The sequence below is a fragment of the Hemicordylus capensis genome, chromosome 15 (genome assembly GCF_027244095.1).
Source record: "Hemicordylus capensis ecotype Gifberg chromosome 15, rHemCap1.1.pri, whole genome shotgun sequence".
NCBI lineage: Eukaryota > Metazoa > Chordata > Lepidosauria > Squamata > Cordylidae > Hemicordylus > Hemicordylus capensis.
This window is the reverse complement of record NC_069671.1, coordinates 2,981,537-3,006,165: the sequence shown is the minus strand read 5'-3', so window position 1 is coordinate 3,006,165 and position 24,629 is coordinate 2,981,537. Positions and strand designations below refer to the sequence as shown.

The 24,629-nt window shown below is 51.1% G+C and overlaps 1 protein-coding gene across 10 annotated transcripts in view; it reads right to left on the bottom strand.

The window, feature by feature from the left end:
* OSBP2 (oxysterol binding protein 2) overlaps window positions 1-24,629 on the bottom strand; it is a 155,904-nt gene that overhangs the window by 26,088 nt on the left and 105,187 nt on the right. Inside the window, exon 1 of one of the 10 annotated variants that reach the window (XM_053279618.1) lies at window positions 16,223-16,326. The exons of the other annotated variants lie outside the window; for them this stretch is intronic. Within the exon in view, the coding sequence (XP_053135593.1) occupies window positions 16,223-16,225 (3 nt within the window). The 5' untranslated portion in view covers window positions 16,226-16,326. Of the gene's footprint in view, window positions 1-16,222; window positions 16,327-24,629 lie in introns of those variants that run through there. 10 annotated transcript variants of the gene reach the window in all.

Sequence of the window (24,629 nt, the reverse complement as noted above, 5' to 3'; positions counted from 1 at the left end):
CAACAATGGCTGCCTTTGGAGAGGGCAGCATCAGGAGGTGGTGAGGATCACCCAGCTGCCTGGGCTGAAGGTGGTCCAAAGCACAGCAGAGCACGGCAGGGTTTTAACCAGGCCCTTGACAGACGGAACTGGCCCAGAGCGAAAGGTCTCCTGGCAGAGAGTCAAACTAAACCTGAACCAGCCATGAAACCAAGCCATGTTCCCTGAGCTGGAATGGAACCGAAGCCATGCAGGTCGCGAGCAGGTTACTTTCAGGTTCAAGTTACTGAATTATTGGTTCAAATTTAACAGTTTTACACACAGACACACACAAACCCCTTTGATGTGATGGGACACGCAATGGTCCCAGCCAGACTGAACTGTCAAGTCTGTAAAAGAATGTCTGGGAAAACATACATATATTTCACATTTGTCTATGGTTCTGTCATCCCAAAAGACGGAGAAGCAGCAGGCAGGCCTTTTGGGAGGACTGGGGACAGGTGGGAGGTGTGGTGATGTGATGTGTGCGACGGCTGATCGGGGCCCACCACAGCAGGCTTCTACCAGTTCAAAAACTGAACCGTGCCAAGAAAGAGTTCCAAGGGTTCGCCCCGGAAATGGACAACACTCTCACACCATTTCGCCACCTCAAAAAAGGTTACAACTGACTCCACAGGGAAGAAATCTAACCAGAAGCTAAGAACAGCCCTGCTGGATCAGGCCCAAGGCGTATCCAGTCCAGCATCCAGTTTCCCACAGTGGCCCACCAGATGCCTCTGGGGAGCCCACAGGCAAGAGGTCTGTGCCTGCCCTCTCGTCTCCTGCTGTTACTCCCCTGCAACTGGTACTGAGAGGTATCTTGCCTCTGAGCCTGCAGGTAGCCTCTAGCCATGAGGACTAGTAGCCACTGACAGACCTGTCCTCCATGGGTTTTTCTAAGCCCCACTTAAAGCCATCCAAATTGGTGGCCATCACCACATCCCAGGGCAGAGAATTGCAGAGATGAATTAGGCGTGGCGTGACAAAGTACTTCCTTTTGTCAGTCCTGAATTTCATGGGCCCTGGTTCTAGTATGAAAGAGGGAGAAAAATTTTCTCTATCCCCTCCCTCCACACCATGCATACATTTAAATTAAGTAGAAGGCTAGGCAATAACACATGTTGTCATCAGCTACGAACACACAGGAACGTAGGAAGCTGCCATATACTGAGTCAAACCTTTGGTCCATCTAGTCAGTATTGTCTGCACAGACTGGCAGCGGCTTCTCCCAGGTTGCAGGCAGGAGTCTCTCCTCAGCCCTATCTTGGAGATGCTGCCAGGGAGGGAACTGGGAACCTTCTGCTCTTCCCAGAGCAGCTCCATCCCCTGCTGAGGGGAATCTCTTCCAGTGCTCACACTTCTAGTCTCCCATTCAAATGCAACCAGGGCAGACCCTGCTTAGCTAAGGGGACAAGTCATGCTGGCTACCCCAAGGCCAGCTCTCCTCTCCACCAGGGCTTCTGAGTTGCTTCTAGTTAGCGGCCACTACCAGACTGGAGACCTGGGCCGATCCTGGCCAGCAAATCTGGTGCTTATTGCCAGCAGCCCGCCCCACGAACCATGTCAGTGGAACACTGCCCCAGAAACCAGCGCCCTTGCCTCTGTCCGACCAACACACTCCCTTTGGTGACTCACACATTTTCTTGACGTTCTGCCTTCAGCTGCACACACAGATCAGCGGGGGGGGGGGGGGAGGCAAAGAGAGCCCAGCTGCAGTGTCCTCTCTAGGGCGTGTGCGCATGAGCTCACACGGTTTTTGATGTCCGCTCAGTTAACTTTAGATCCCGCTCAGGTAGAATCAGGACGGCCCCATTCTGAATGCACATGCGCACACACTGCCTTGGTGCTGCTGCCCAGAACAAAACTCATTCTGTAGTTTGTAGTCTCAGTGCAGTTTGTCGGTGCTCGTTTTGCTGGAGCTGGATGGCCGTCCCACCAGAAGGGACCCCCAGCGTAGCTCACACCAAGCAATACAACTTAGTTACACTGGGGCTACCTTCACCACCAATTCCCCCTTCTGGATATGCTGTGGGACAGCATATGCTCCTCTGCTAGGGAGCATTAGGAAGGAGACTGAAAGTAAAACGGCGAATATTATAATGCCCTTCTACAAAACGATGGTGTGGCCACACCTGGAGTACTGCGTACAATTCTGGTCACCACATCTAAAGAAAAACATTGTAGAACTGGAGAAGGTGCAGAGGAGGGCAACCCAGATGATCAGGGGCCTGGAGCACCTTCCTGATGAGTCAAGGCTACAACACCTGGGGCTATTTAGTTTAGAAAAAAGACGACTGCTGGGAGACATGAGAGAGGTCTATAAAATCATGCATGGTGTGGAAAGAGTGGATTGGGAGAAATTTTTCTCCCTCACACACAACACTAGAATCAGGAGACATCCCATGAAACCAATGGCCAGGAAATCTAGGACTGACAAGAGGAAGCACTTTTTCACACAGCGCATAATCAATCGAGGAGAGGAGAGCTGGTCTTGTGAGAGCAAGCATGAATTGTCCCCTTAGCTAAGCAGGGTCTGCCCTGGTTGCATATGAAAGGGAGACTTGATGTGTGAGCACTGGAAGATATTGCCCCTAAGGGGATGATAGAGCCGCTCTGGGAAGAGCAGAAGGTTTCAAGTTCCCTCCCTGACAGCATCTCCAAGACAGGGCTGAGAGAGATTCCTGCCTGCAACCTTGGAGAAGCCGCTGCCCATCTGTGTAGGCAATACTGAGCTAGATACACCAATGGCCTGACTCAGTATATGGCAGCTTCCGCTGTTCCTATGGAATTCTCTCCCATGGGATGTGGTGATGGTAGCCACCAGCTTGGATGGCTTTGAAAAATTCACAGTCTATCCATGGCTACTAGTCTGGTGGCTACAGGCCACCTCCAGCCTCAGAGGCCGGATGCCTTCGAGTTCCTATTGCAGGGAGAGCAACAGCATGAGAGAGAGCTGGCCTTTATCTCCGGGTTGTGGGCTTCTCGGAGGCCTCTGGTGGGCCACTGCGCGAACCAGAATGCGGGACTAGATCGGTCTGACCCAGCCATGCTGTTCTTATGTTTTCAAGGAGTAGGGCAGGGGTTCTCAAACTTAGGCCCCCAGATGCTGAACTACAGCGCCCATCACCCCCCTCCCCGCCATGGCCTCTGAGGAGGATTCCACGGCTGGGAAGCCCTGTGCTCGGAGGCTGAGATGTGCTTTCCATGCACTTTCATCCCGTCATGGTCCTCCGAGTGCTGCCTGGCGACCCACAGGGACCCCCACTCTCCCTTTCCCCCAAACTGCCCGTCTTTCCACTCTTCCAGGGCAGAAGAACCAGGGAGCAGGTACAGCAGCGGGACCGCCGGTGAGTTGCTGAGCAGTGTGACAGCGGCCTGCCCTGTGGTCTGGCTGGCTTCCAAAAGCAGATCCGCCACTAACAAGCCCCCTTGGGAGAGCGCTCTGCGGCGCCAGGCACAAGAAAGCGCTCTCCAAGCACGGCGTGCGGAGAGAAGCTGTACAGGGGCCTTTAACTGGGCCGGGGGGGCTGGCAAGGGAGGGAGTGACACAAGCCCCACGCCTGGCATTAAGCGGGCCCGGGCGGTGATGCAGGGGCCGTGATCAGGCGCGGAGGACGAGAGCGTAGCCGGGTTGGGCTGAGGCACGTTTGTGGAGACAACGGAGAAACCCGCCATTTGGGGGAAACAGGGCAGCAAAGGGGCCATTTGCAACAGAGCACTACAGTGACCTGGCGAAGGGTGATCCTCTTACCCCAGCTGCCAACGGCATCCATCCTGCAAACTGGCCCTCTCCACCCCCAGCACAGTACTTCCAGTGACTGTTGCTGGTGTGTGTCCTATGTTTCTTTTTAGAATGTGAGCCCTTTGGGGACAGGGAGCCATCTTATTCATTTATTATTTCTCTGTGCAAACTGCCCTGAGCCATTTTTGGAAGGGCGGTATAGAAATCGAATTATTATTATTATTATTATTATTATTATTATTATTATTATTATTATTTGGCAGGTCCTTGCAGGAACAGAACTTGATCAGTCTTGAGACAATCCAAGCATTGGACTGTCAGTTGGCGCTGCTATTAAATGCCCTCCCCTCAGCATGCAAGAATCCAACAGAGATCCAAAGACCGTTTACATTCCTTCTGTTGAAGCAAGCAGTGGAAACAGCCATGGCCTGCTGGCAGGGACGAACCAAGCATACACACACACACCGAAACTCTGGGACTCACAGCTTGGGAGATGGCCCTTCCAACCACAACAGACACTTCTTAGTCTCAATGAATCACTTCTCCAAACTAATATTTGTGCTGCAGGATCAGTGCAAACTGCTGATGGAATAGATAGAAAGGAGGGACCTATGAAGCTGCCATATACTGAGTCCGACCCTTAGTCCATCTAGCGCAGGATTGTCTACACAGACTGGCAGCGGCTTCTCCGAGGTTGCAGGCAGGAGTCTCTCTCAGCCCTGTCTTGGAGATGCCGGGGAGGGAACTTGGGATCTTCTCCTCTTCCCAGAGCAGCCCCATCCCCTGAGGGCAATATCTTACAGGGCTCACATGTGGCTCCCATTCAAATGCAAATCAGGGTGGACCCTTCTTAGCAAAGGGGACCTTTCAGGAGAGGAGATCTGGCCTTGTGGCAGCAAGCATGACTTGTCCCCTTAGCTAAGCAGGGTCCGCCCTGGTTGCATATGAATGGGAGACTAGAAGTGTGAGCAGCACTGGAAGATCTTCCCCTCAGGGGATGGAGCCACCACTCTGGGAAGAGCAGAAGGTTCCAAGCTCCCTCCCTGGCAACATCTCCAAGATCGGGCTGAGAGAGAGAGACTCCTGCCTGAGAAGCTGCTGCCAGTCCGGGTAGACAATACTGAGCTAGATGGACCAAGGGCCTGACTCATCATTAGGCAGCTTCCTAAGTTCCTATAACTCCTCCTCAGGGTACGTTGCAACATGCGACAGGCAGCCGGGAGCGACACCCCCTCGATCTTCTGGTTCCCGGATTCCGTGGTAAAGGGCGGCCAAGAACCCTCTCAGAACTTGCATGCCAAGCGATCCCGGTGACTGAGAGATAGCACCACAGGGAGCTTAAGCTACGTTCAGGAGCTCAAGGTAGCATACAGGCAATTCCCTCTTGTCTTCACGGCAATGCAGTTCCTCCCAATTTAGAAACGGGGCTTCTGGTCACAGGACCTGACTGATGGTTGCTGCTGCATGTGCTATTCCGGGGAGGGAGGGAGGGATCTCATTCCCCCCAGTAGCGGAAGAAGGGCCGAGACCCAGGCCCCCATCGGCTGCCAGCTCCTGTCTCTGCACACAGAAGGACAAAGACAGATGCAACGGTTTCCTAAAACCCAGCTCTGGTGACATATACAAGCTTTGCTGGTCGGTGACTGTACCAATAAAGAGTGGTTGATATATACAAGCTGCGCAGCGAGGAGATGACTTGCCTAGAGAGCCAGAGGTTGCCGGTTCGGAATCTCTGCTGGTTTGTTTCCCAGGCTATGGGAAACGCCTAGATCGGGCAGCAGCGATAGAGGAAGAGGCTGAAAGGCATCATCTCATACTGCGTGGGAGGAGGCAATGGTCAACCCCTCCTGTATTCTACCCAAGACAACCACAGGGCTTTTCTGTGGCCGCCACGAGTCGACACAACTTTACCTTTACATTAAGCAACATCTAAGGGGAAGGAAGGGGAAAAACAAACTTCAAACACCCCATTCTGAGCTCCCTATCGCCTCACAGCCCTACAGAACCTCCAAGAATGACCATGCTTTCGAATGCTGCTCCAGGTCAGGGGGGCAGAGGCGCAACTTCCCGCTTACTGGGCTGGTGTGACGCCTCCTTCTGGACAGTCCCTTCTGCCAAAGTGGCCCACAATGGAAAAACAGTGAAGATCGCTGCTTTAGGTTTTCATGGTCTGAACCAGTTGGTCTATATTTCTTGTATCTGTCATGTCTTTATTCCATTAAGTCTTCCAAGCAACTCAGGGTGGGTTATACCATTTTATCCTGCCAACAAGCCTTTGAGGGAGGCTGGCTCAATATCACTGTCGGGATTTGAACCCAGGCCTCCAGTCCAAGATTCTCTCCACTGTACTGGCTCCGCAAGGGTAGGCAGCTCTGCCTTTAAACAACAACAACAAGAACAACAAAAACAACAACAACTTGGTTTGTTAGCCACCTTTAACCACCACCACCACCACCATCACCACCACCACCACCACCAACAACAACAACAACAACACAACAACAACTTTGTTTGTTAGCCACCCTAACAAACTGTTCTCTGGACAGCTCAAATTGAACAATAGAATAAAATATACTATTAAAACTCAAAGCAAAAATTCAATAAAATGCAAAATATCATACACAAATGTTCTGAAAACGGAAAAACCTATCTTAAAAGGCCCGGGCGAACAGAAATGTCTTCACCTGGCGTCTAAAAGAACAAAGCGGCATAAGAGAACCCAGTTCCTTTAATGAGGAAAGAAAGAAAAAACCGACTGCAGCAGCAACCTACACCCGATCTGGAGATCACCCTATCTGATGGCAAGTGCCATGGACTGGTCACAGCAACTAGAGCCGATCTCACAGCTTGTCCGGGATTAACAGAAGAGTCATTCGATGCCAGTTGCTCGAACCAATTCACGGCAACTGTCCCAAGCATACCACACCCACGGATGCAACGAACCGGAGCCAGGGAATCGCAGGGCGTCTGTCTTAGGGAATCTCCTCGGGCAAAGGACGCGGGTTCCCAAATAATCCTGGCTAGGTGGGCAGCCGCCGCAGTCCAAAAACACCTAGAGCCACAAGAACCCCAATTCTAGAACAGGCACTAGATTCGGATCCCCGACTGATGATCGCCACCCAGCACGGCAGTACTGCAGTGGCAGGGATGCTTTTGTGTTGTGTTGCTTCAAGGCAACAGCAGCTAAAAATCTCTTCCTCGTTGCAAGGGGTTGCTTGGAGCGGCCTCAAGCATTCCAGTAAGAGGGTCAAACCTCGGAGGGGTACTTTGCTTCCTGGAATGTTACAGCACTGCCCACAACGCTGCAGGTGATGCCATTTCCATTCCGTTTCTTCTAAAATATTATGCCCTTTAGTGCTCTGTAAAAGAAGCTGCAGCCAGTGGGAGAAATATACAGCTTGTGCGGGTTCCGGTAAGACAGATATAAGGCCAATATAAAGCTACTTCCAGAGAGGTTGGAAATCCCCGATGTGGGTCCCGCAATCATCATCTCTTACAATCTCAGAACTCTTTTCCATATAAGGAAAAAAAGTGGAAAGGTTGTGCTGTCGAGTTGGTGTCGACTCCTGGTGACTCCAGAGCCCTGTGGTTGTCTTTGGTAAAATACAGGAGGGGTTCACCATTGTCTCCTCCTGCGCAGTAGGAGATGATGCCTTTCAGCATCTTCCTATATCGCTGCTGCCCAATAGAGCAGTTTCCCATATTCTGGGAAACATACCAGCGGGGATTCGAACCCACAGCCTCCTGCTCTCTAGGCAGGCTGCTTCCCCGCTGCACCATTAGGTGGCTCATTTTCCATATACCAGTCCTATACTGTATTTTTTGAACCTGAAACCTGGAGAGAGGTTCCTGGTTGCTCCCCGGTTAAGGCTCTCCCTTCCTTTTGAGGTTCAAGGCCACAACCTACAACGAAAAATCGGGGAAGAATATAAAAAGCTTTCCATTCAAATGATGCACTGTTTGCTCGTGTGTAGAAACTGGGCCAGGGACCCACATCCCATTTCAATATTCAGGGCAGAGCTGACCTATCTCCTCCCAAATGGGCTGCCCTGTGCCCTGAGGACGTCTCTGTGCCAATTCTACGCTCCCTCCACACGCCTTCTCAGAACTGGCACATGCAACACCCTGGTGTCTCTGTGTAAGAACTGCCAGGCTGCACAGTGGGAAATGACTTGAAAAGCAAGTCAGAGGTTGCCAGTTTGAATCCCCGCTGGTACTATATGAGGCAGCAGCGATATAGGAAGTTGCTGAGAGGCATCATCTCATTCTGTGCGGGAGATGGCAATGGGAAACCCCTCCTGTATTCTACCAAAGAAAACCACAGGGCTCTGTGGCCGCCAGAAGTCGACACCGACACGACGGCACACTTTACCTTTCCTTTACAGCGCTGAAGATGGATCTATGCCTCTGTTTAGCTCCCCCGTGCCTCTCAAAAGGGTCCCCTTCTTGGTTTGGTTTCCCTGGGTGCCATATTTGGCGCCTATCAAAGGGAGCAATGAAAGCCTTTGGTTAATGTTTACAATCTCCATTTCAGAGCTCCCAAGGCTGTGCTTCCTGATGATCTAATCGCAGCGAATGCTATCAGGGAGCCTCTCTTGCGCCCACTTTACCGCAAATCACCTCAAGCAGATGCTATGAAGGCCCTTGTCCAGAAAGGACAATTTCCTCTACTGCCTGCGAGCTGGTAATGTCTGAATCCAAACACAAAATTCACACAAGGCAGCACGGATGAAGAGACACGGGGGGCCTATTTACACCAGACTGAAAGCAGTTAGAGAAAGCAATTCCCTGTTCGCAGAAAGCTTTGGGAAACTCTCTGAGACTCTGGAAAATTCGGACACGGAATCCACAGCAAGAGAAACCTCACGACAGACCCCAGACTCTCTCTCTCTGCACTATATATAGTACAGTACAGTACATTCCCCCCCCCCATTCAGAACATCAGAAGCTGCCTTATACTGATCCAGACCTTTGGCCCATCTTGCTCAGTACCTACAGCTTCAGGCAGGAGCCTCTCCTAGCCCTACCTGGAGATGCCAGGGTTTGAACCTGGGACCTTCTGCATGCAAGCAGGCAGCTGCAAGGCCCCATCCCCTAAGGAGTCTGTCCTACAGCACTCACACACAGTCACCCATCCAATTGCAAACCAGGGTGATCCCTGTTTAGCAAAGGGGCCAATTCATGTCTGCTACCGCAGGACCAGCTCTCCTCCCCCAAACCAGCATATGTTGCAGTCGCTGCCCAGTGCATCTAGTTCTTTTATTATTCCAACTATAACTTAAATCACTGGGGTTTGCCGGACTTCAATACTAGGCGGGTGAAGCCCTCTTCTCCTGCAGAGCAGCAGCTTAAATATCTCCGATTAATCTATTTCTCCTGTATTTGGGACACGGAGTGGAGAGGAGAGCTGGTCTTGTGGTAGCAAGCACGACTTGTCCCCATAGCTAAGCAGGGTCTGCCCTGGTTGCATCTGAATGGGAGACTTGATGTGTGAGCACTGCAAGAGATTCCCCTCAGGGGATGGAGCCGCTCTGGGAAGAGCATCTAGGTTCCCAGTTCCCACCCTGGCAGCATCTCCAAGATAGGGCTGAGAGAGATTCCTGCCTGCAACCTTGGAGAAGCCGCTGCCAGTCTGTGAAGACAATGCTGAGCTAGATAGACCAATGGTCTGACTCAGTATATGGCAGTTTCCTGTGTTCCTATGACTTCGTGGTCACATTGTACTCTAGGCGTACAGGCACATGTGGGGGGGAATGGGCTAGGAGGAGATCAGCAAAAAACGCTCATCCCACCTCCGGCAAATGTTAGAGCACCCCCCCAGGGAAGCCCACTCCCCGGTCTGGGGCTCTCGACCCCTTTGACGGATCTGGCCCCATGGAGGTACAACAGGCAGGGTACACAGCCATCCACGAGCAACAGTCAACTGTGAGATCAAGACACGGAGGAATCATAGGAGATGGGAAATGTGCTTGGAAGAAATGGAACCCCAATTCCCAACCAGAGTGCATTTGGGGCTGCACAAGAGAAGATATGCCCTCTTCATTCCAGAAGCCTCACAAGGGAAGGGATATGGCTTCTCTTTAAAGGGATTATTCAATCAAAGCTGCATTGGGCACACAGGCTTGAGCACGCACAGAGTTCCACAACAACTGAGTGGCAGGTCGTTATAGATGGGGATTAGAATTTTTTCCAGGGGAAAAATTCCCATATATTTTTTTCCCCATGTAAAATTTTCCGTATCTAAAATTTCTACTTGGGAAAATTAATATGGTGCAGGTGGGTTGTTTTTTTAAGTGCATAAATAAGCATGCTAAATCAGATCATAACTTATTTAGGGCACCGGGAAAAATTGTACGGCACTTTCTTGAGGGGAAAAAATAATGCAAATTTTATGCAAATGGCGGGAATGGAAAAAAATTTCCAATGCAACCCCCTAATTTGCATCAAATTAACATTATTTTGTGTGTCTTCTCTTCCTCCCAGCACTGTCACAGCCATGGCAAGAGGAAGAGGAGAAGAGGCAGCAACAAAAGTAGGCCAGAGAGCACAGCCATTTTAATTCCCACAATGCTTTGTGCCAACTTGGCACTGCTCTTGACTGATGGTGAGGGGGCTAGGCATCAATGTTCTCTGCAACAGGGATTCCCAGATGCCGTTGACTACAACTCCCATCATCTTCAGCTGCAATGGCCTTTGGCAGGGGATTATGGGAGTTGTAGTCCACATCATCTGGGAATCCCTGTTGCAGAGAACACTGCTAGACAGAGGGGAATTAAAATGGTGCGTCCTCGCCAGCCTCAACTTCAGGGGAAATGTAAAGGAGCCCGGGAGAGAGAGAACTGGGGGTGGGTGGGGTTCACTCCAGAATGCCAAGCCCTCAGCCTTTGCTTAAGGGTGCCACATTCCAATTCCAGCCCCGGCCTTGTGAAATACATCACTCCTCCCATACTCCCCACCCCCACCCATCACAAACAGAAGAAAGGCAGCGGTGTCTCTCTGGCTGTTCCTCATAGGAACATAGGAAGCTGCCATATACTGAGTCAGACCCTTGGTCCATCTAGCTCAGTACTGTCTACACAGACTGGCAGCGGCTTCTCCAAGGCTGCAGGCAGGGATCTCTCTCAGCCCTCTCTTGGAGATGCTGCCAGGGAGGGAACCTGGAGCCTAGATGCTCTACCCAGAGCGGCTCCATCCCCCAAGGGGAATCTCTTTCAGTGCTCACAGTTCTAGTCTCCCATTCAAATGCAACCAGGGTGGACCCTGCTTAGCTAAGGGGACAAGTCATGCTTGCTACCACAAGACCAGCTCTTCGGTCTTCAGCTGACAGGTTGCTGCACCTGAGGATGAAATACCTCATCGAGCAGAAGAGTGATGAGCCATTTCCCCCAATTCTTGAAATAACACGATTGTCCGGGAGAAAGAGACTGAACCCCGCAGACCCGCCCAGTTTCAGGGTCCAAAGAAAGCGATTTCTGCAGAGCCCCTGCAAACAACAGCAACTGCTTTTTAAGAGATGTTGAAATATTCACACACACGCACACACCACTGTATGCATTGCGGGGGGGGGGGAGCTCTGTGCACACCCACCTGCATGATCAGCCTTGAGCCAGGGACGAACCTGGCTCCCTCCTAAGGATTCTGCCCAGGGCGGCTAATACATTTTTCTGGGTGAGGAGCAGGGCTGGTGATCCCAAACTCACTCCAAGCAGAAATGGAGGATTATGGAGGGAACAATGGAAAATCCTTCTGCCCGGCTTATGTTAACAAGGGCGGCTGCTGCAATCTCTCTGTTGCTCAACAGCTAACGTTGGCAGCAAGGGGAGGGAGTGGGTGGGGAGGACCCATCAAAACATACCGGGGCTGGGATTAAAAAAGGGAGTGCATTCATCAGCGAACCACAAATTAAGCTGCCAAAGCAAACAGCCCCTCTCAAATCCAGAATGTGAGGCACGGCAGAGGAGGAAGGCCTGGCTGCATCCTGCCACGGAGAAGCGCTAGAGCTGCTCACCCATCGACTTCCTGACAAAGCCCTCCAAGCACATCTCATCTCCAGTGCAATTACTGTGTCAGGGGGTGGTGGACGGACACGGGATTACCAAGGGACAAAATAATCCCAGGGGGCTGCCAGCCCCCCAAGCTGCCCCTCCCGCCGCCAGCCAGACCCAGAGAACATCCGATCTCCACTCAAAGCACAGAGGAACTCAAAGGCTCTGCTACGCGGTGTTTACAACTGAACCCCATGGGAGAACTGCTCCCGGATTTGCCTGGCTGGAGAATGTTGCCGGAAGTGATGTAGAAAAATGCCTTGCCGTAGGGCAGTGACCTGCAAAGGCTGAACGGGCACAAAAGCTGCCAAGCAAAAGGTTGATATTTCAAATGGCTTGGTTTTATGTCACTGTTTTAAATGGTTTTAATTTTTTAGCAGTCAACTGGGCTTGCAGTTTGCAAGCATTCCTCCTGGGACACAAAAATGACCACGTGCTCTCCTTTCACTCGTTGCTAGCTGGTGTCCAGAACAATTCCAACCCTTGGCTACAAGGTCCGCAGGGAGGGAGCCTTTAAAAACTTACCTCCCCGTTGACGACCTGTTTCTGTTTGTTGGGCAGGCGGATTGCCCGCCCAGACAATTACTGGCTGCTTGCGGTAGCTTGGAGGTTTGGGGTACCAGAATGGGCTGCCTGCCCCCCCCAAACTCCCACAATGTACCGTGCAAGTGCGCAGTGCATTATGGGAATCCCCCCTCCCCAAAGCTGGCTGGGAGCCCCATAGTTTGCTCTCTTAACCCGTTTTCGTGGGCGGCTCTGGAAATGGGTTTGCTGCCGAGATCAGGCACAGTCCTGGCAGTTCTCACACGCAGGCAAAACCGGGCGTGGCTTCGTTAGCCCAGCTTTGCCTGCATGTGAGAACAGACTCTGTGTGTGTCTACAAAAACGGTATTTACATCTCCGGCACTTAAGTGTCGTATTTTTCGAGTTGAGCGATTTTCGTGGAAATCCGACACGGGCTGAAACGAAGAGAGCTGAAGAAAACATAGCTAGTTCATTTCTTCATAATTCTGTAGAAGTCTGGACTTTCTGTCTCTAAAGGTCTTCAAGAAAACTGGCAAGGTTTGCCAGAAGGTCTCATACCCCAAGCGTTTCAAACGGGAGAGTGTCCCCCACCCCCACATTTCCTGAGAAATTGAGAACTTTCCCTGGGATTTTCAATGTTCCCGGTGGTCTGGAACCTGCCTGTGAAAATGGCATGTTGGCATACCTTGCTACAGAACTCCCATTTTTGGTTTTTGAGCATTACAAAAATAAAATCAAGTATGATGCAGCCCGTTGCTGGTGGTAAATGCTATTTCTGAACGTGCAGTACAGGTTGGTGGCAACACCTTGAGATGGTTTAAGCAAAAAAAAGAGGCAGGTGCGCTAAGTCCTTGCTGTGTTGTCACGGCAACAGCGCTCCTTTGAGCAGCCTGGCTCTCTCCAAGGCGGCCTACCTGCGCGAGCCATTCCAGAAGCGAGTAAGATACTCTTCCGTCGTTCTGGCGGCAGGAGTCTGTGGGCATCTGCGGTGCCCTCTAGCTCGCTCTCCCTGGTCACTCCGAGATTCCAAGGCGTCAATTTCGTAAATTACAGCATCGTAACAAAAGAATGCTGCCTCCAACATCAGAGGAAAGTGACGGGGCCAATTCAGACCCTTCTCTTTTCTAAAATCCTGTCCATCCTGTGCATTTCCCCCAGAGAGCCGGCTTGTGATACAGCCACTTAACCTCAAGTAAAGTAATTTAAGGACACAAAATCCTGGCTGTACAGCACATTCCAGTGCCAAACTCTATGTTCAGGTCAGCTGTTTGATCTGAGCGCTTTGTGTTTTTCCAGGACTTGGCATTTTCCAGCAGGGAACTGTGGAGCAGGAGTAGGAAGGGCACCAGTGCAAATGGAAAAACAGTTCAGGGATCCTCCTAGTGACCCCAGAGCCCTGTGGTTGTCTTTGGTAGCACACAGGAGGGGTTTACCATTGGCTCCTGCCACGCAGTATGAGATGATGCCTTTCAGCATCTTCCTATATCGCTGCTGCCCAATAGAGGCAGCAGCGATATAGGAAGCTTCGAACCGGGATTCGAACCAGCAGGGATTCGAACCGGTAACCTCTGGCTTGCCAGTCAAGTCATTTCCCCGCTGTGCCACTGGATGGCTCTTCATCCCTTATTAGCAACCCTTAATCTCTCACCTGAAACTGCTGACTCCCCCTTCTCCATTCAATAAAGGAGGGGAGTGGCTGGCAAGAGTCCCCTGCCAGCTTCAGGCGGCTTCTTGGGATTCACAATTCCGCAGGACCACTCACTTCTCTAGGGTTTGCACGGATCCTGCACCTCAAGGGGGCTAGCGGAGATCCTTGCCCCTCGCCACACAAATCTGCATCCCACAAACTGAATGCTCTAAGGAGGCCGGCAAGCCGAGACTCAAACAAAGCCAACGGATAAAAACAGAACCACCAACACATCTTGAGAATAGTATCTATTTGCCCACAAAGCCAGCTATCCGGGCTGCGGAGCCGTTAGCAGTCACGGGACGGAAGGAGCAGAAGCGGCATCTTCTGCCAAGGCATCCTTGACGTCCCTCTTCCTCGAGGAAGATGCTGGGGAGACAGCCACGCCCCACCCATCCTCTCTCTGCCCTCCCCAGGAAACAGAAGAATGGTGTCAAACAGAGATGATAGCACAGAGACACAAATGCACAAGCCGCCAGAGGCGGTGACAGCATTAAATAATTCAAGTGTGAAACTGCAAAGCTATTTGGGCCAAAGTGCGTAACATCCTATTTTGCATCGCTTAGTCCCTGCTGGTACTATATTGGGCAGCAAGAGATATAGGAAAGATGCTGAAAGGCATCCTCTCATCCTGCGCGGGAGGAGGCAATGGGAAACCGCTCCTGTATTCTACCAAAGACAACCACAGGGCTCTGTGGGCACCACGAGTCGACACCGACTCGCCAGGAGTTGACACCGACTCGATGGCACACTTCACCTTTAGTACAGGGATGAGGGCCAGCTGGCCAAGGGGAGCAGATCAGGCTGCAGAGGCAACAAACCTCACCACGGGCGCTCTGCATCTCCCTCCTTGTTCACGCCAGGCTTTGCCAAGTTCACTCTGGCTCTAGGAGAGAGCCCCAAAACGTAGGAGCCAGACAAGTGACCCTGGACGAGGTTACTGGTCTTTGTGTGACAGACATTGTGGAGCAGGAGGGCCAATGACATACTTAGGACAGAAGCAGGAGGTGCCTGGGACAAAAAGTAAAAGTAAAGGTAAAATGTGCCGTTGAGTCGGTGTCGGCTTGTGGTGCCCAGAGAGCCCTGTGGTTGTCTTTGGTGGAATACAGGAAGGGTTTGCCATTGCCTCCTCCTGCACAGTATGAGATGATGCCTTCCAGCATCTTCCTATGTCACAGCTGCCGGATAGAGGTGTTTCCCACAGTCTGGGGAACATACCAGCAGGATTCGAACCAGCAACCTCTGGCTTGCTAGACAAGTCATTTCTCTGCTGCGCCATTAGGTGGCTGCCTGGGACAAAAAGATTGTCCTGAATCTTCTAAGCTGAGAACATAAGAAGAGCCCTGCTGGATCAGGCCCAAGGCTTACCTTGTCCAGCATCCCGTTTCCAACAGTGGCCCACCAGATGCCTCTGGGAAGCCCACAGGCAAGAGATGAAGGTATGCTTCCATCTCCAGCAATTGCGATTTGGAGGCAGCCTACGGCCTGGACTAGTAGCCATTGATAGACCTGTCCTCCATGAATTTGTCTAAGGCCCCACTAATTGGGCAAAGAGGCACCTTTTTAACATGGTGATTCTCTTTTTATAGCAGGAGTAGAGTAACTGGCCTGATCCACCTCCAGCACGGCAGCCGTCCAGCGACGGTTGCTGGTGTCTATCTTACATTTCATTTTAAATTGTGAGCCCTTTGGAGCAGGGAGCCATCTTATTTATTTATTTGTTGTTTTTCTATGTAAACCACTTTGGAAGGTTTTGTTGAAAAGTGGTATATAAACTGTTGTTGTTGTTCTTAAAGCCATCCAAGCTAGTGGCCATTACCACATCCCGTGGCAAAGAATTCCATATATGACTTGCGTTCTGTGTTAAAAAATACTCCCTTTTGTCGGTCCTCATTTCCCGGCCATCAGTTTCATGTGACAACAGAGGGAGAAACTTTTCTTTCCATCCACTCTCTCCACACCATGCATGATTTTAGAGACCTCTAGCATGTCTCCCTGCAGTCATCTCTTTTCTAAACTCAAAAGCCCCCGTGGTTGTAGCCTTGCCTTCTAAAGACGGTGCTCCAGAGCCCTGATCCTCTCGGCTGCCCTCTTCTGCACCTTTCCCAGTTCTAACTACCTCTGAGGATCCCAGTCTAGGTGCCACAGCTCCCCGGTGCCTGGGATTTGCAAAACCCGGGCTCATGTCAATCAGCTTCTTCTTACCATGCGGGCTGGAGGCCTGCTTGGCACGTCTGACGAAAGCAAAGGTTCCCAGGACGCTGAACTGCTGATTGGCAGGTTCTTGTTTGCAGGGTCTGGGAATTCCTTTATCACTCAAGGTGAAGACAACAGAGAGGATTGCAAACAAGAAGTGGTTACTGACTGCTCAGACTGGCTTGAATGGTCACTTACTGAGGATGAATGCTGACAAGTCACTGAATAATGCAGCCATAAAGGCACCGCCAAGGAGCATTTGATTAGATTGGAACTTTCTCATGCCATTGCTAGGCTCCTCAGGCATGAAAGCAACAGATTGATTGGTGTTAAGTACTGCTGAAACAAACCAGTGTCTACCAGTGAGCAATCCTAACTCCCAGAACCAATGCAGACGCCACTGCCCGATCCTTTAACCAGGGTTAACATATCGGGATTCAGGATCTCATGCCCCCTGTCCCCAGCCCTTCCTCTCTTGCACGGGAATTCCTCCGACCCTTTCTCACTGGCCTGAATCACAGTTCAAAATCACTTTGACAAGTTAACCATGGTTTGCTCCTAACCAGGGTTTGAAGCTGCTTATAAATCCCACTAGAGTGAATCCTGTTTACTGCTGCTGCTGAAACCATGATGAACTGTGGTTAAGAGGAGCAGGGGGGAGACAAGAGGAAAAGCCATCCTGTACCAATTCGACAGCCAGGCATTAAAATGGAAGACGAATGGCCCAGTAGGAGAACACCCGAGACCTCCAGGAAAGGCTGCAAGGGATTTGCAACAGGTATGCCCAAGAGAAATATACAGGTGAAACTCGGAAAATTAGAATATCGTGCAAAAGTCCATTAATTTCAGTAATGCAAATTAAAAGGTGAAACTGATATATGAGACAGACACATTACATGCAAAGCGAGATAAGTCAAGCCTTAATTTGTTATAATTGTGATGATCATGGCATACAGCTCATGAAAACCCCAAATCCACAATCTCAGAAAATTAGAATATTACATGGAACCAAGAAGACAAGGATTGCAGAATAGAACAATATCGGACCTCTGAAAAGTATAAGCATGCGTATGTATTCAGTACTTGGTTTGGGCCCCTTTTGCAGCAATTACTGCCTCAATGCGGCGTGGCATGGATGCTATCAGCCTGTGGCACTGATGCGGTGTTATGGAAGACCAGGATGCTTCATTAGCGGCCTTCAGCTCTTCTGCATTGTTTGGTCTCATGTCTCTCATCCTTCTCTTGGCAATGCCCCATAGATTCTCTATGGGGTCAGGTCAGGCGAGTTTGCTGGCCAATCAAGCACAGTACACTGTATACTTTTCAGAGGTCCGATATTGTTCTATTCTTCAATCCTTGTCTTCTTGGTTCCATGTAATATTCTATTTTCTGAGATTGTGGATTTGGGGTTTTCATGAGCTGTACGCCATGATCATCACAATTATAACAAATTAAGGCTTGACTTCTCTCGCTTTGCATGTAATGCGCCTGTCTCATGTATCAGTTTCACCTTTTAATTTGCATTACTGAAATTAATGGACTTTTGCACGATATTCTAATTTTCCGAGTTTCACCTGTATATATAGATGTATGAGCAGTCTTATATATGAGCCAGCGTGGTGCAGTGGATAGTGCGTTGGACTAGGGCAGGGGGGGACCCGAGTTCAAATCCCCATTCAGCCATGACACTCACTCGGTGACTCTGGGCCAGTCACTTCTCTCTCTGCCCCAACCAACTATACCTCACAGGGTTGTTGTGAGGATAAACATAACCATAACCACATGGTTTCGTTTATCCTCACAACAACCCTGTGAGGTGTAGTCGGTTAGGGCTCTGGGCTCCTTGGAGAAAGAGCGGGATAGAAAGGCAAACTAAAGGACAAACATGGATTGTTATAAAAACAATACAATCTCCTTTCCTTGAAGAGGCAAGTTTACATCACAGGAAGGGGTTTTTCAGCACCTTAATCCAAAACAGCAAGAAAAGGCAGCTGTCCGAGCAACACCATCCACAGTAACGGATGTCTCTGGCATTGATATTCTCGGCCGTGTCGGATACCAGCACCCACCAGGTCAGGAACATGACCCCTGGCGCCTGGGGTGTGTGTGATATTTTCACAATGCAGCCATCTAGAAAGCCAAGAAGGGCAAAGAGGCCTTGATGCTTCCAAGCTGGTACTTGATCCTCCCGAGGCCACAGCTGGCCTTCAACCCTGACCGGAGAGGCTAAAAGGCAGGACTCCACATTTGCTCAGACAGCGTGTTAACAGGTAACACGGGAGCTGGAGAGGAAAGGAGGGACTCTCGCTCTCCCCAGAGCAAAGAGTCCACGGCCAGGACTGCTGTTTGCCCACTGAGTTTAATTTCTGTTTCAGAACTTGGCTGAGGGCGGTGGGGGGGGGGATTAACATAGGCCGGGGGGGGGGGTCAATTTGCAGGACAGAATTGGCAGATAGGAAAAGAGTTAAACCACCCCTCTCCTCTCACCCACCACTTCTCCCTCACATCTCCCCACCCGCATATTTGAAAGGAATATGTAGTCCCCCGCCGTGCCCACCGCACACACACATCAGCCTTGATCCTGCAAGAGATCAACAGACTGGCAGCGGCTTCTCCCAGGTTACGGCAGGAATCTCTCTCAGCCCTATCTTGGAGATGCTGCCAGGGAGGGAACTGGGAACCTTCTGCTCTTCCCAGAGCGGCCCCATTATGCCCTCAGGGGAATCTCTTCCAGTGCTCACACTTCTAGTCTCCCATTCATATGCAAACCAGGATGGACCCTGCTTAGCTAAGGGGACAAGTCATGCTGGCTTCCACCAGACCAGCTCTCCTCTCCACTTTTCCATGGTGCAATCTTACGCCACGGTTGGACGGTGTTCCTCGCTTCCACGCCTGCCCGCACACCTGTGCCGCTTAGCCCCACGATGCTGTGGCTCTGTCTGACCTCCCAGGCAGGCCGCGGTGGGTTTTTAAGTGCAAGTCGCACCTGAGGCCGGCAGGGGATTGCTCCCCCGTCAGCCGCTGCTGCTTTGTACTTGACATCTCCAGCGCAGTCTGCCACAAGGCAGCCAGGAACCAGAGAGCAGCGGCAGGCGGGAAAAGGGGTATCATTCACGGGGAGGGCAATGGGGCAGGGCCTGAGATAGGTGGGGGATGCCGCAGGGCTCAGAGCCACTGCTCGATCCGTCCTACTACGATCCGTCCGCTCATCATCTCAGGCCCTGCTCATGGCCCCGCCACTAACAGAGATCCGGTTGGCGGGGACTAGAGACGGGGCCTTTTTGGTTGTGGCCCCGCGGCTTTGGAACGCCCTCCCTGAAGAGCTTTGCTCGGCTCCCTCCCTCGGTGTTTTTAAAAAACATCTTAAAACACACCTTTTTAAGGAGGCTTCTTAATATCATTATTATTTTGTTATATCTGGTAGGTTCCTTAGCTGTTTATAATTTTCAGTTTTATTTTGAAACTAAAAATTGTTTTTAATCTGATTTTAAAAAAAAATTTATTACTTGTATCTGTGTCTATCTTATCGTTGTAAGCTGCCCCGAGCAGTATCGCACTGGAGGGGCGGGGTATAACTATTTTAAATAAATAATACTAAAAGGACAGCCCCTCTGCAGAGGTGAGCTGGACCATCATTCGGCTGCCAGGGGTACCATGCGCCCTGTTCTACCACCCCCTCCGGCGATGCCTTTCCCATGGCTACTGCCACACTCACGAGGCCTACAAAACAGACTGAACGTAACATGAAAACGTTCGTGTTCACCGGTTTCCTTGTCAAGAGACAGCAGGCCACAAAGATGCCCTGGAGATGTGGCAGCAGTCAAGCCCACTCCACTGAGGTTTGCAGTGGCACAATCACATTTCATTTGAAGCCTAATTTCTTCCCCTGCTGTGCATGCAAGAGGTCCCAGGATCCATCCTTGCAGCATCTCCAAGATAGGGCTGGGAGAGACTCCTGCCTGAAACCTTGCAGCAGCTGCTGCCAGTCAGTGTCGGCAATACTGCGTTAGATGGACCAAGGCCCTGACTCTATACGGTGGCTTCTTGCGTTCCTTTTCCCAGCACCCTCCACCCCACTTGGAGAAGCCTCACTTCCAAGCCTGTTTCCTCTGTTGCAATCTGGAGATGTTCCCCCTAAACCCTCCAGCGACGACGTCATTCCAAAGGGGTTTCTCGGTGGTGCTTGCTGGAATACTCTGCGCGACTCATCTATTTACCCTCTGAATGGGCCCCCTCCATACTGGGACACCACCTCCCACACCACCTCCACACCAGATTGCCACTTCCATCTCGGCATCTCCTGCCTCTTTCCTCCTCGTCACTCACTCACTCCGCCAATGGCACCGACTCCCTTCCTAATTTAGATCCTCATTTCAACAGTACGCACTGAGACAAGAGGAGATTATATCATTTCCATCACATTTCCTATTTGGGGGCGGTGGGGGGGGCGCTCTTTGTTGACTGCATCATGTTATTTGTGGCTGTTTGGGAGCATGCCGAGACGGGGAAGCATGCCACCTGCTTATTGCTTGAGAAGCGTGCATGGAGGCAGGGGATAAAGCCGGGAACAAGAAGACATGCTGAAACTCACCCCCAATGCAGGAAGTCGGTTTCTTGTGGAGCAGGCCTACACAACATAAGGCCCCGGGGCCAGATTCAGTCTGTGGGGACTTTTTGGCCGGCCCGCAGATGGAGGGCAGGATGCCTCCTTGCCTGAAGGAGGCCGTCATTAGACCTCTTCTGAAGAAGCCTGCCTTGGATCCCTCAGAGCTAAGCAACTGGAGGCCTGTCTCCAACCTTCTGTGGCTGGGCAAGGTAACTGAGAGGCTGGTGGCCTCCCAGCTCCAGAAAGTCTCGGAGGAAACTGATTATCGGGACCCATTTCAAACTGGCTTTTGGGTGGGCTATGGGGTGGAGACTGCCCTGGTCGGCCTGATGGATGATCTCCAATTGGGAATGGACAGAGGGAGGTCCTTTATAGGATCGTTCTAGTGCGTCTGAACGGGTTGGGGGTGGGAGGCACTGCTTTGCAGTGGTTCCACTCCTACCTTTCAGGCAGGATTCCAGATGGTGTCCCTTAGAGACTGTTGCTTGTTGAAATGAAGCGTTGGCACTTACCTGAAAGATCATTTTCTTCAGAGGTATGGGTTGCATCCGCAGCTAGGAAGGGAGACCTCCTGCTCCTAGCTATGGATGCAACCCTCCTCTGAAGGAAAAAGTGAACTTTTATATGGCCTCCCGCAGGGCTCCATAGTGTCTCCAATGCTTTTTAACATCCACATGAAACCGCTGGGAGAGATCAGCAGCAGATTTGATGCACGGTGTTATCAGTATGCTGATGACATGCACATCTATTCCTCCATATCAACAGCATCTGGAGAAGGCATAACCTAAATGCCTGCCCAGGCGGTGATGGGCTGGATGAGGGATAACAAATTGAGACTGAATCCATATAAGATGGAGGTACTTAATGTGCAGGGTTGGAACTGGGGATATTATTCTGAGCTGCTGGTTCTGGATGGGGTCACACTTCCCCAAAAGGAACAGTACAGTCTGGAGGTGATTCTGGATCCAAACCTCTCCCTGGTGTCCCAGGTTGAGGTGGTGGCCAGGGGTGCTTTCTATCAACTTCAGCCAATACGCCAGCTACTTGTTTCTTGAGATAAACAACCTCAGACCTGTGGTACATATGCTGGTCATCTCCAGGCTTGACTACTGCAATGCACTGTATGTGGGACTGCCTTTGTACATAGTCCAGAAACTGCAGTTGGTACAGACTGCGGTAGCCAGTTTGGTCTCCGGGTCATCTCAGAGAGACCATATTACTCGTATACTGAAAGAGCTACACTGGCTGCCGATAAGTTTCCGAGTTACAACAGCAATGAATGCACCACTGAGAGACCTGAAAGGCCACACTGAAGACAGATCATCCTGGAGAGAATCTATCTAGGTGGTCGCTAAGAGTCAACACTGACTTGACGGCACAATCAATCAATCAGTCAGTCAATCAAGGGTTATCGTGCAATTTATCAACAGAACTGGGGTCACTGAGACATCGCCTCTGCAGTGGAGGAATATCATCGCCAAGTGCTGCTCTTGGGCTCGATTCAGCTGGGGTTTGCAGACACTGAACAAAGACACGGCTGTGGCCTGGCTTGGCTAGATTGCATTACCTAGAGAAATGTAGCCGGCATTAAGTTGCAGGGTAGCGATCGAGTTACTTTCATGCTTTCCTGGTAATTGGTAGTAAAGTGGAGTGGATTACATGCTCCAGGACAAAATTCATATCCAGTGTTTTCAACACACACACTCCCCCAAACACACACATCCAACGTGTTTGTGTTAGGGGTGTGTGTTTGCGTTATGTACTGAAAGAGATGGCTGTGGTCCAGAGTACAGTATGTCAAGTGGGTGGGGGAGGAAGGGAGGGAGGGAGAGTGATGCTGTATACACACCCCTATTGGGGAAAGGGCCAGTTCACACGTGCCATCTGAATAGCGGCCATACCACATAGACCAGAGCAGGCATTCCTGAGCTTGGGCCCCCAGATGTTGTACTACAACACCCATCATCCCCAGCCACAATGGCCTTCTGGAGACCCAAGGTTGTGAACCCCTGTCCCAAGGGTAGGGCTGAACCTAGCAGGTTTGCTGCGAGCTTCCCGAGGGGAGAGGGAGCAGGCATGTTCCTGGATGGACTTACTGTAAAAATCCACACCCTGTATCGCGGAAGAGAGCTGGCGTGGTAGCAAGCATGACTTGTCCTCCTAGCTAAGCAGGGTCCACCCTGGTTGCATATGAATGGGAGACTTGATGTGTGAGCACTGCAAGATCTTCCCCCTCAGGGGATGGAGCCGCTCTGGGAAGAGCAGAAGGTTCCATGTTCCCTCCTTGGCAGCATCTCCAGGATAGGGCTGAGAGAGATTCCTACCTGCAACCTTGGAGAAGCCGCTGCCAGTCTGTGAAGGCAATACTGAGCTAGATGGACCAAGGGTCTGACTCGGTATATGGCAGCTTCCTATGTTCCTATCTTAGCACGGAGGGCAGAGCTGGGTAGGCATGGAAGCAACCTTTGCTCCTGCAGTTTCGATGCCTCCCTGATTTTGCTTCTCCAAGTAATGGGAGGAGAGCTGGTCTTGCGGTAGCAACATAAATTGTCCTCTTTGCTAAGCAGAGTCTATCCTGGTTTGCATTTAATTGGGAGACTATATGTGAGCAATCTAAGCTATTCCCCGTAGGGGATGGGGCCGCTCTAGGAAGAGCACCTGCAAATCAGTCTTTATTATGGTCTTTGACCAACAGAGTACCTGCCTGCTTGCATGCAGAAGGTTCCAAGTTCCCTCCCTGGCAGCATCTTCAAAATAGGGCTGAGAGAGACTCCTGCCTGCCTGTAACCTTGGGGAAGCTGCTGCCAGTCTGGGTAGACAATACTGAGCTAGATGGACCCCTGCTCACTGGGCAAAGAGGCACCTTTTTAACATGGCGATTCTCTTTATTGAGCAGAAGAAGAGTAACTGGCCCTCTCCACCCCCAGCACAGTACCCCTCCAGTGACTGTTGCTGGTGTCTGTCTTAGGTTTCTTTTTAGATTGTGAGCCCTTCAGGGACAGGGAGCCATCTTATTCATTCATTCATTCATTCATTATTTCTCTATGTAAACTGCTTTGGAAACTTTTCCTTTTTGTTTTGAAAAGCGGTATATAAATATTTGTTTGTTTTTTTAAAAAACACCCAAACCACAGATGGCTCTTGGGGAAAAAACAAAGCGAAGAGCCCCTTAGACATTTCAAAACCACAGGGAGGTTACAATTCTCCAGTCTTCGAGCGCCTCAAAACATAGGAGGCACTTCACAGTTATTACCTCATTCCTCTCAGCAGCTGCTGTAGCTTGTAGGCGCTTTAGGAAAGGCAGACCGTAACAGCTCTGTGACACATGCCAGTAATACTCCCACATCACACCCCAACTTCGGCTGCAGGAGAATGGCCTCACCGGAGAGCAGGGCAAGGATTTGGATGTGCCTGTCCCCCTAACAGAGAGTCCCAGAGGTTGTTGACTACAACTCCCAGCGTCCCCAGCTGCGAGGGCCATTGGCTGGGAATTCTGGGAGTTGTAGTCAACACCCTCTGAGATCCCCTGTTAGAGGGGACAACACAGCTTGGGTCTCCCCAATACCAGGCCAAGACACTCCACCCATGGGACCGTTGGGGCTTGAACGGGAATCGCAGCATCAGACATACTGGAAACCCGGACATGGGGACAGGCACATCCAGTGGCAAAGCTAGGGGAGAGGGGACCCGTGTTCACCCCTCTCCCTGGCGGCCCCTCGCAGTGAGGGAGATAATGAAGGAAAGAGGGAGGGGTGGAGCTGGGGGCCCCTCAGGAGTTGGGGCCCCCGGGTTCTTTGAACCCACCCACTC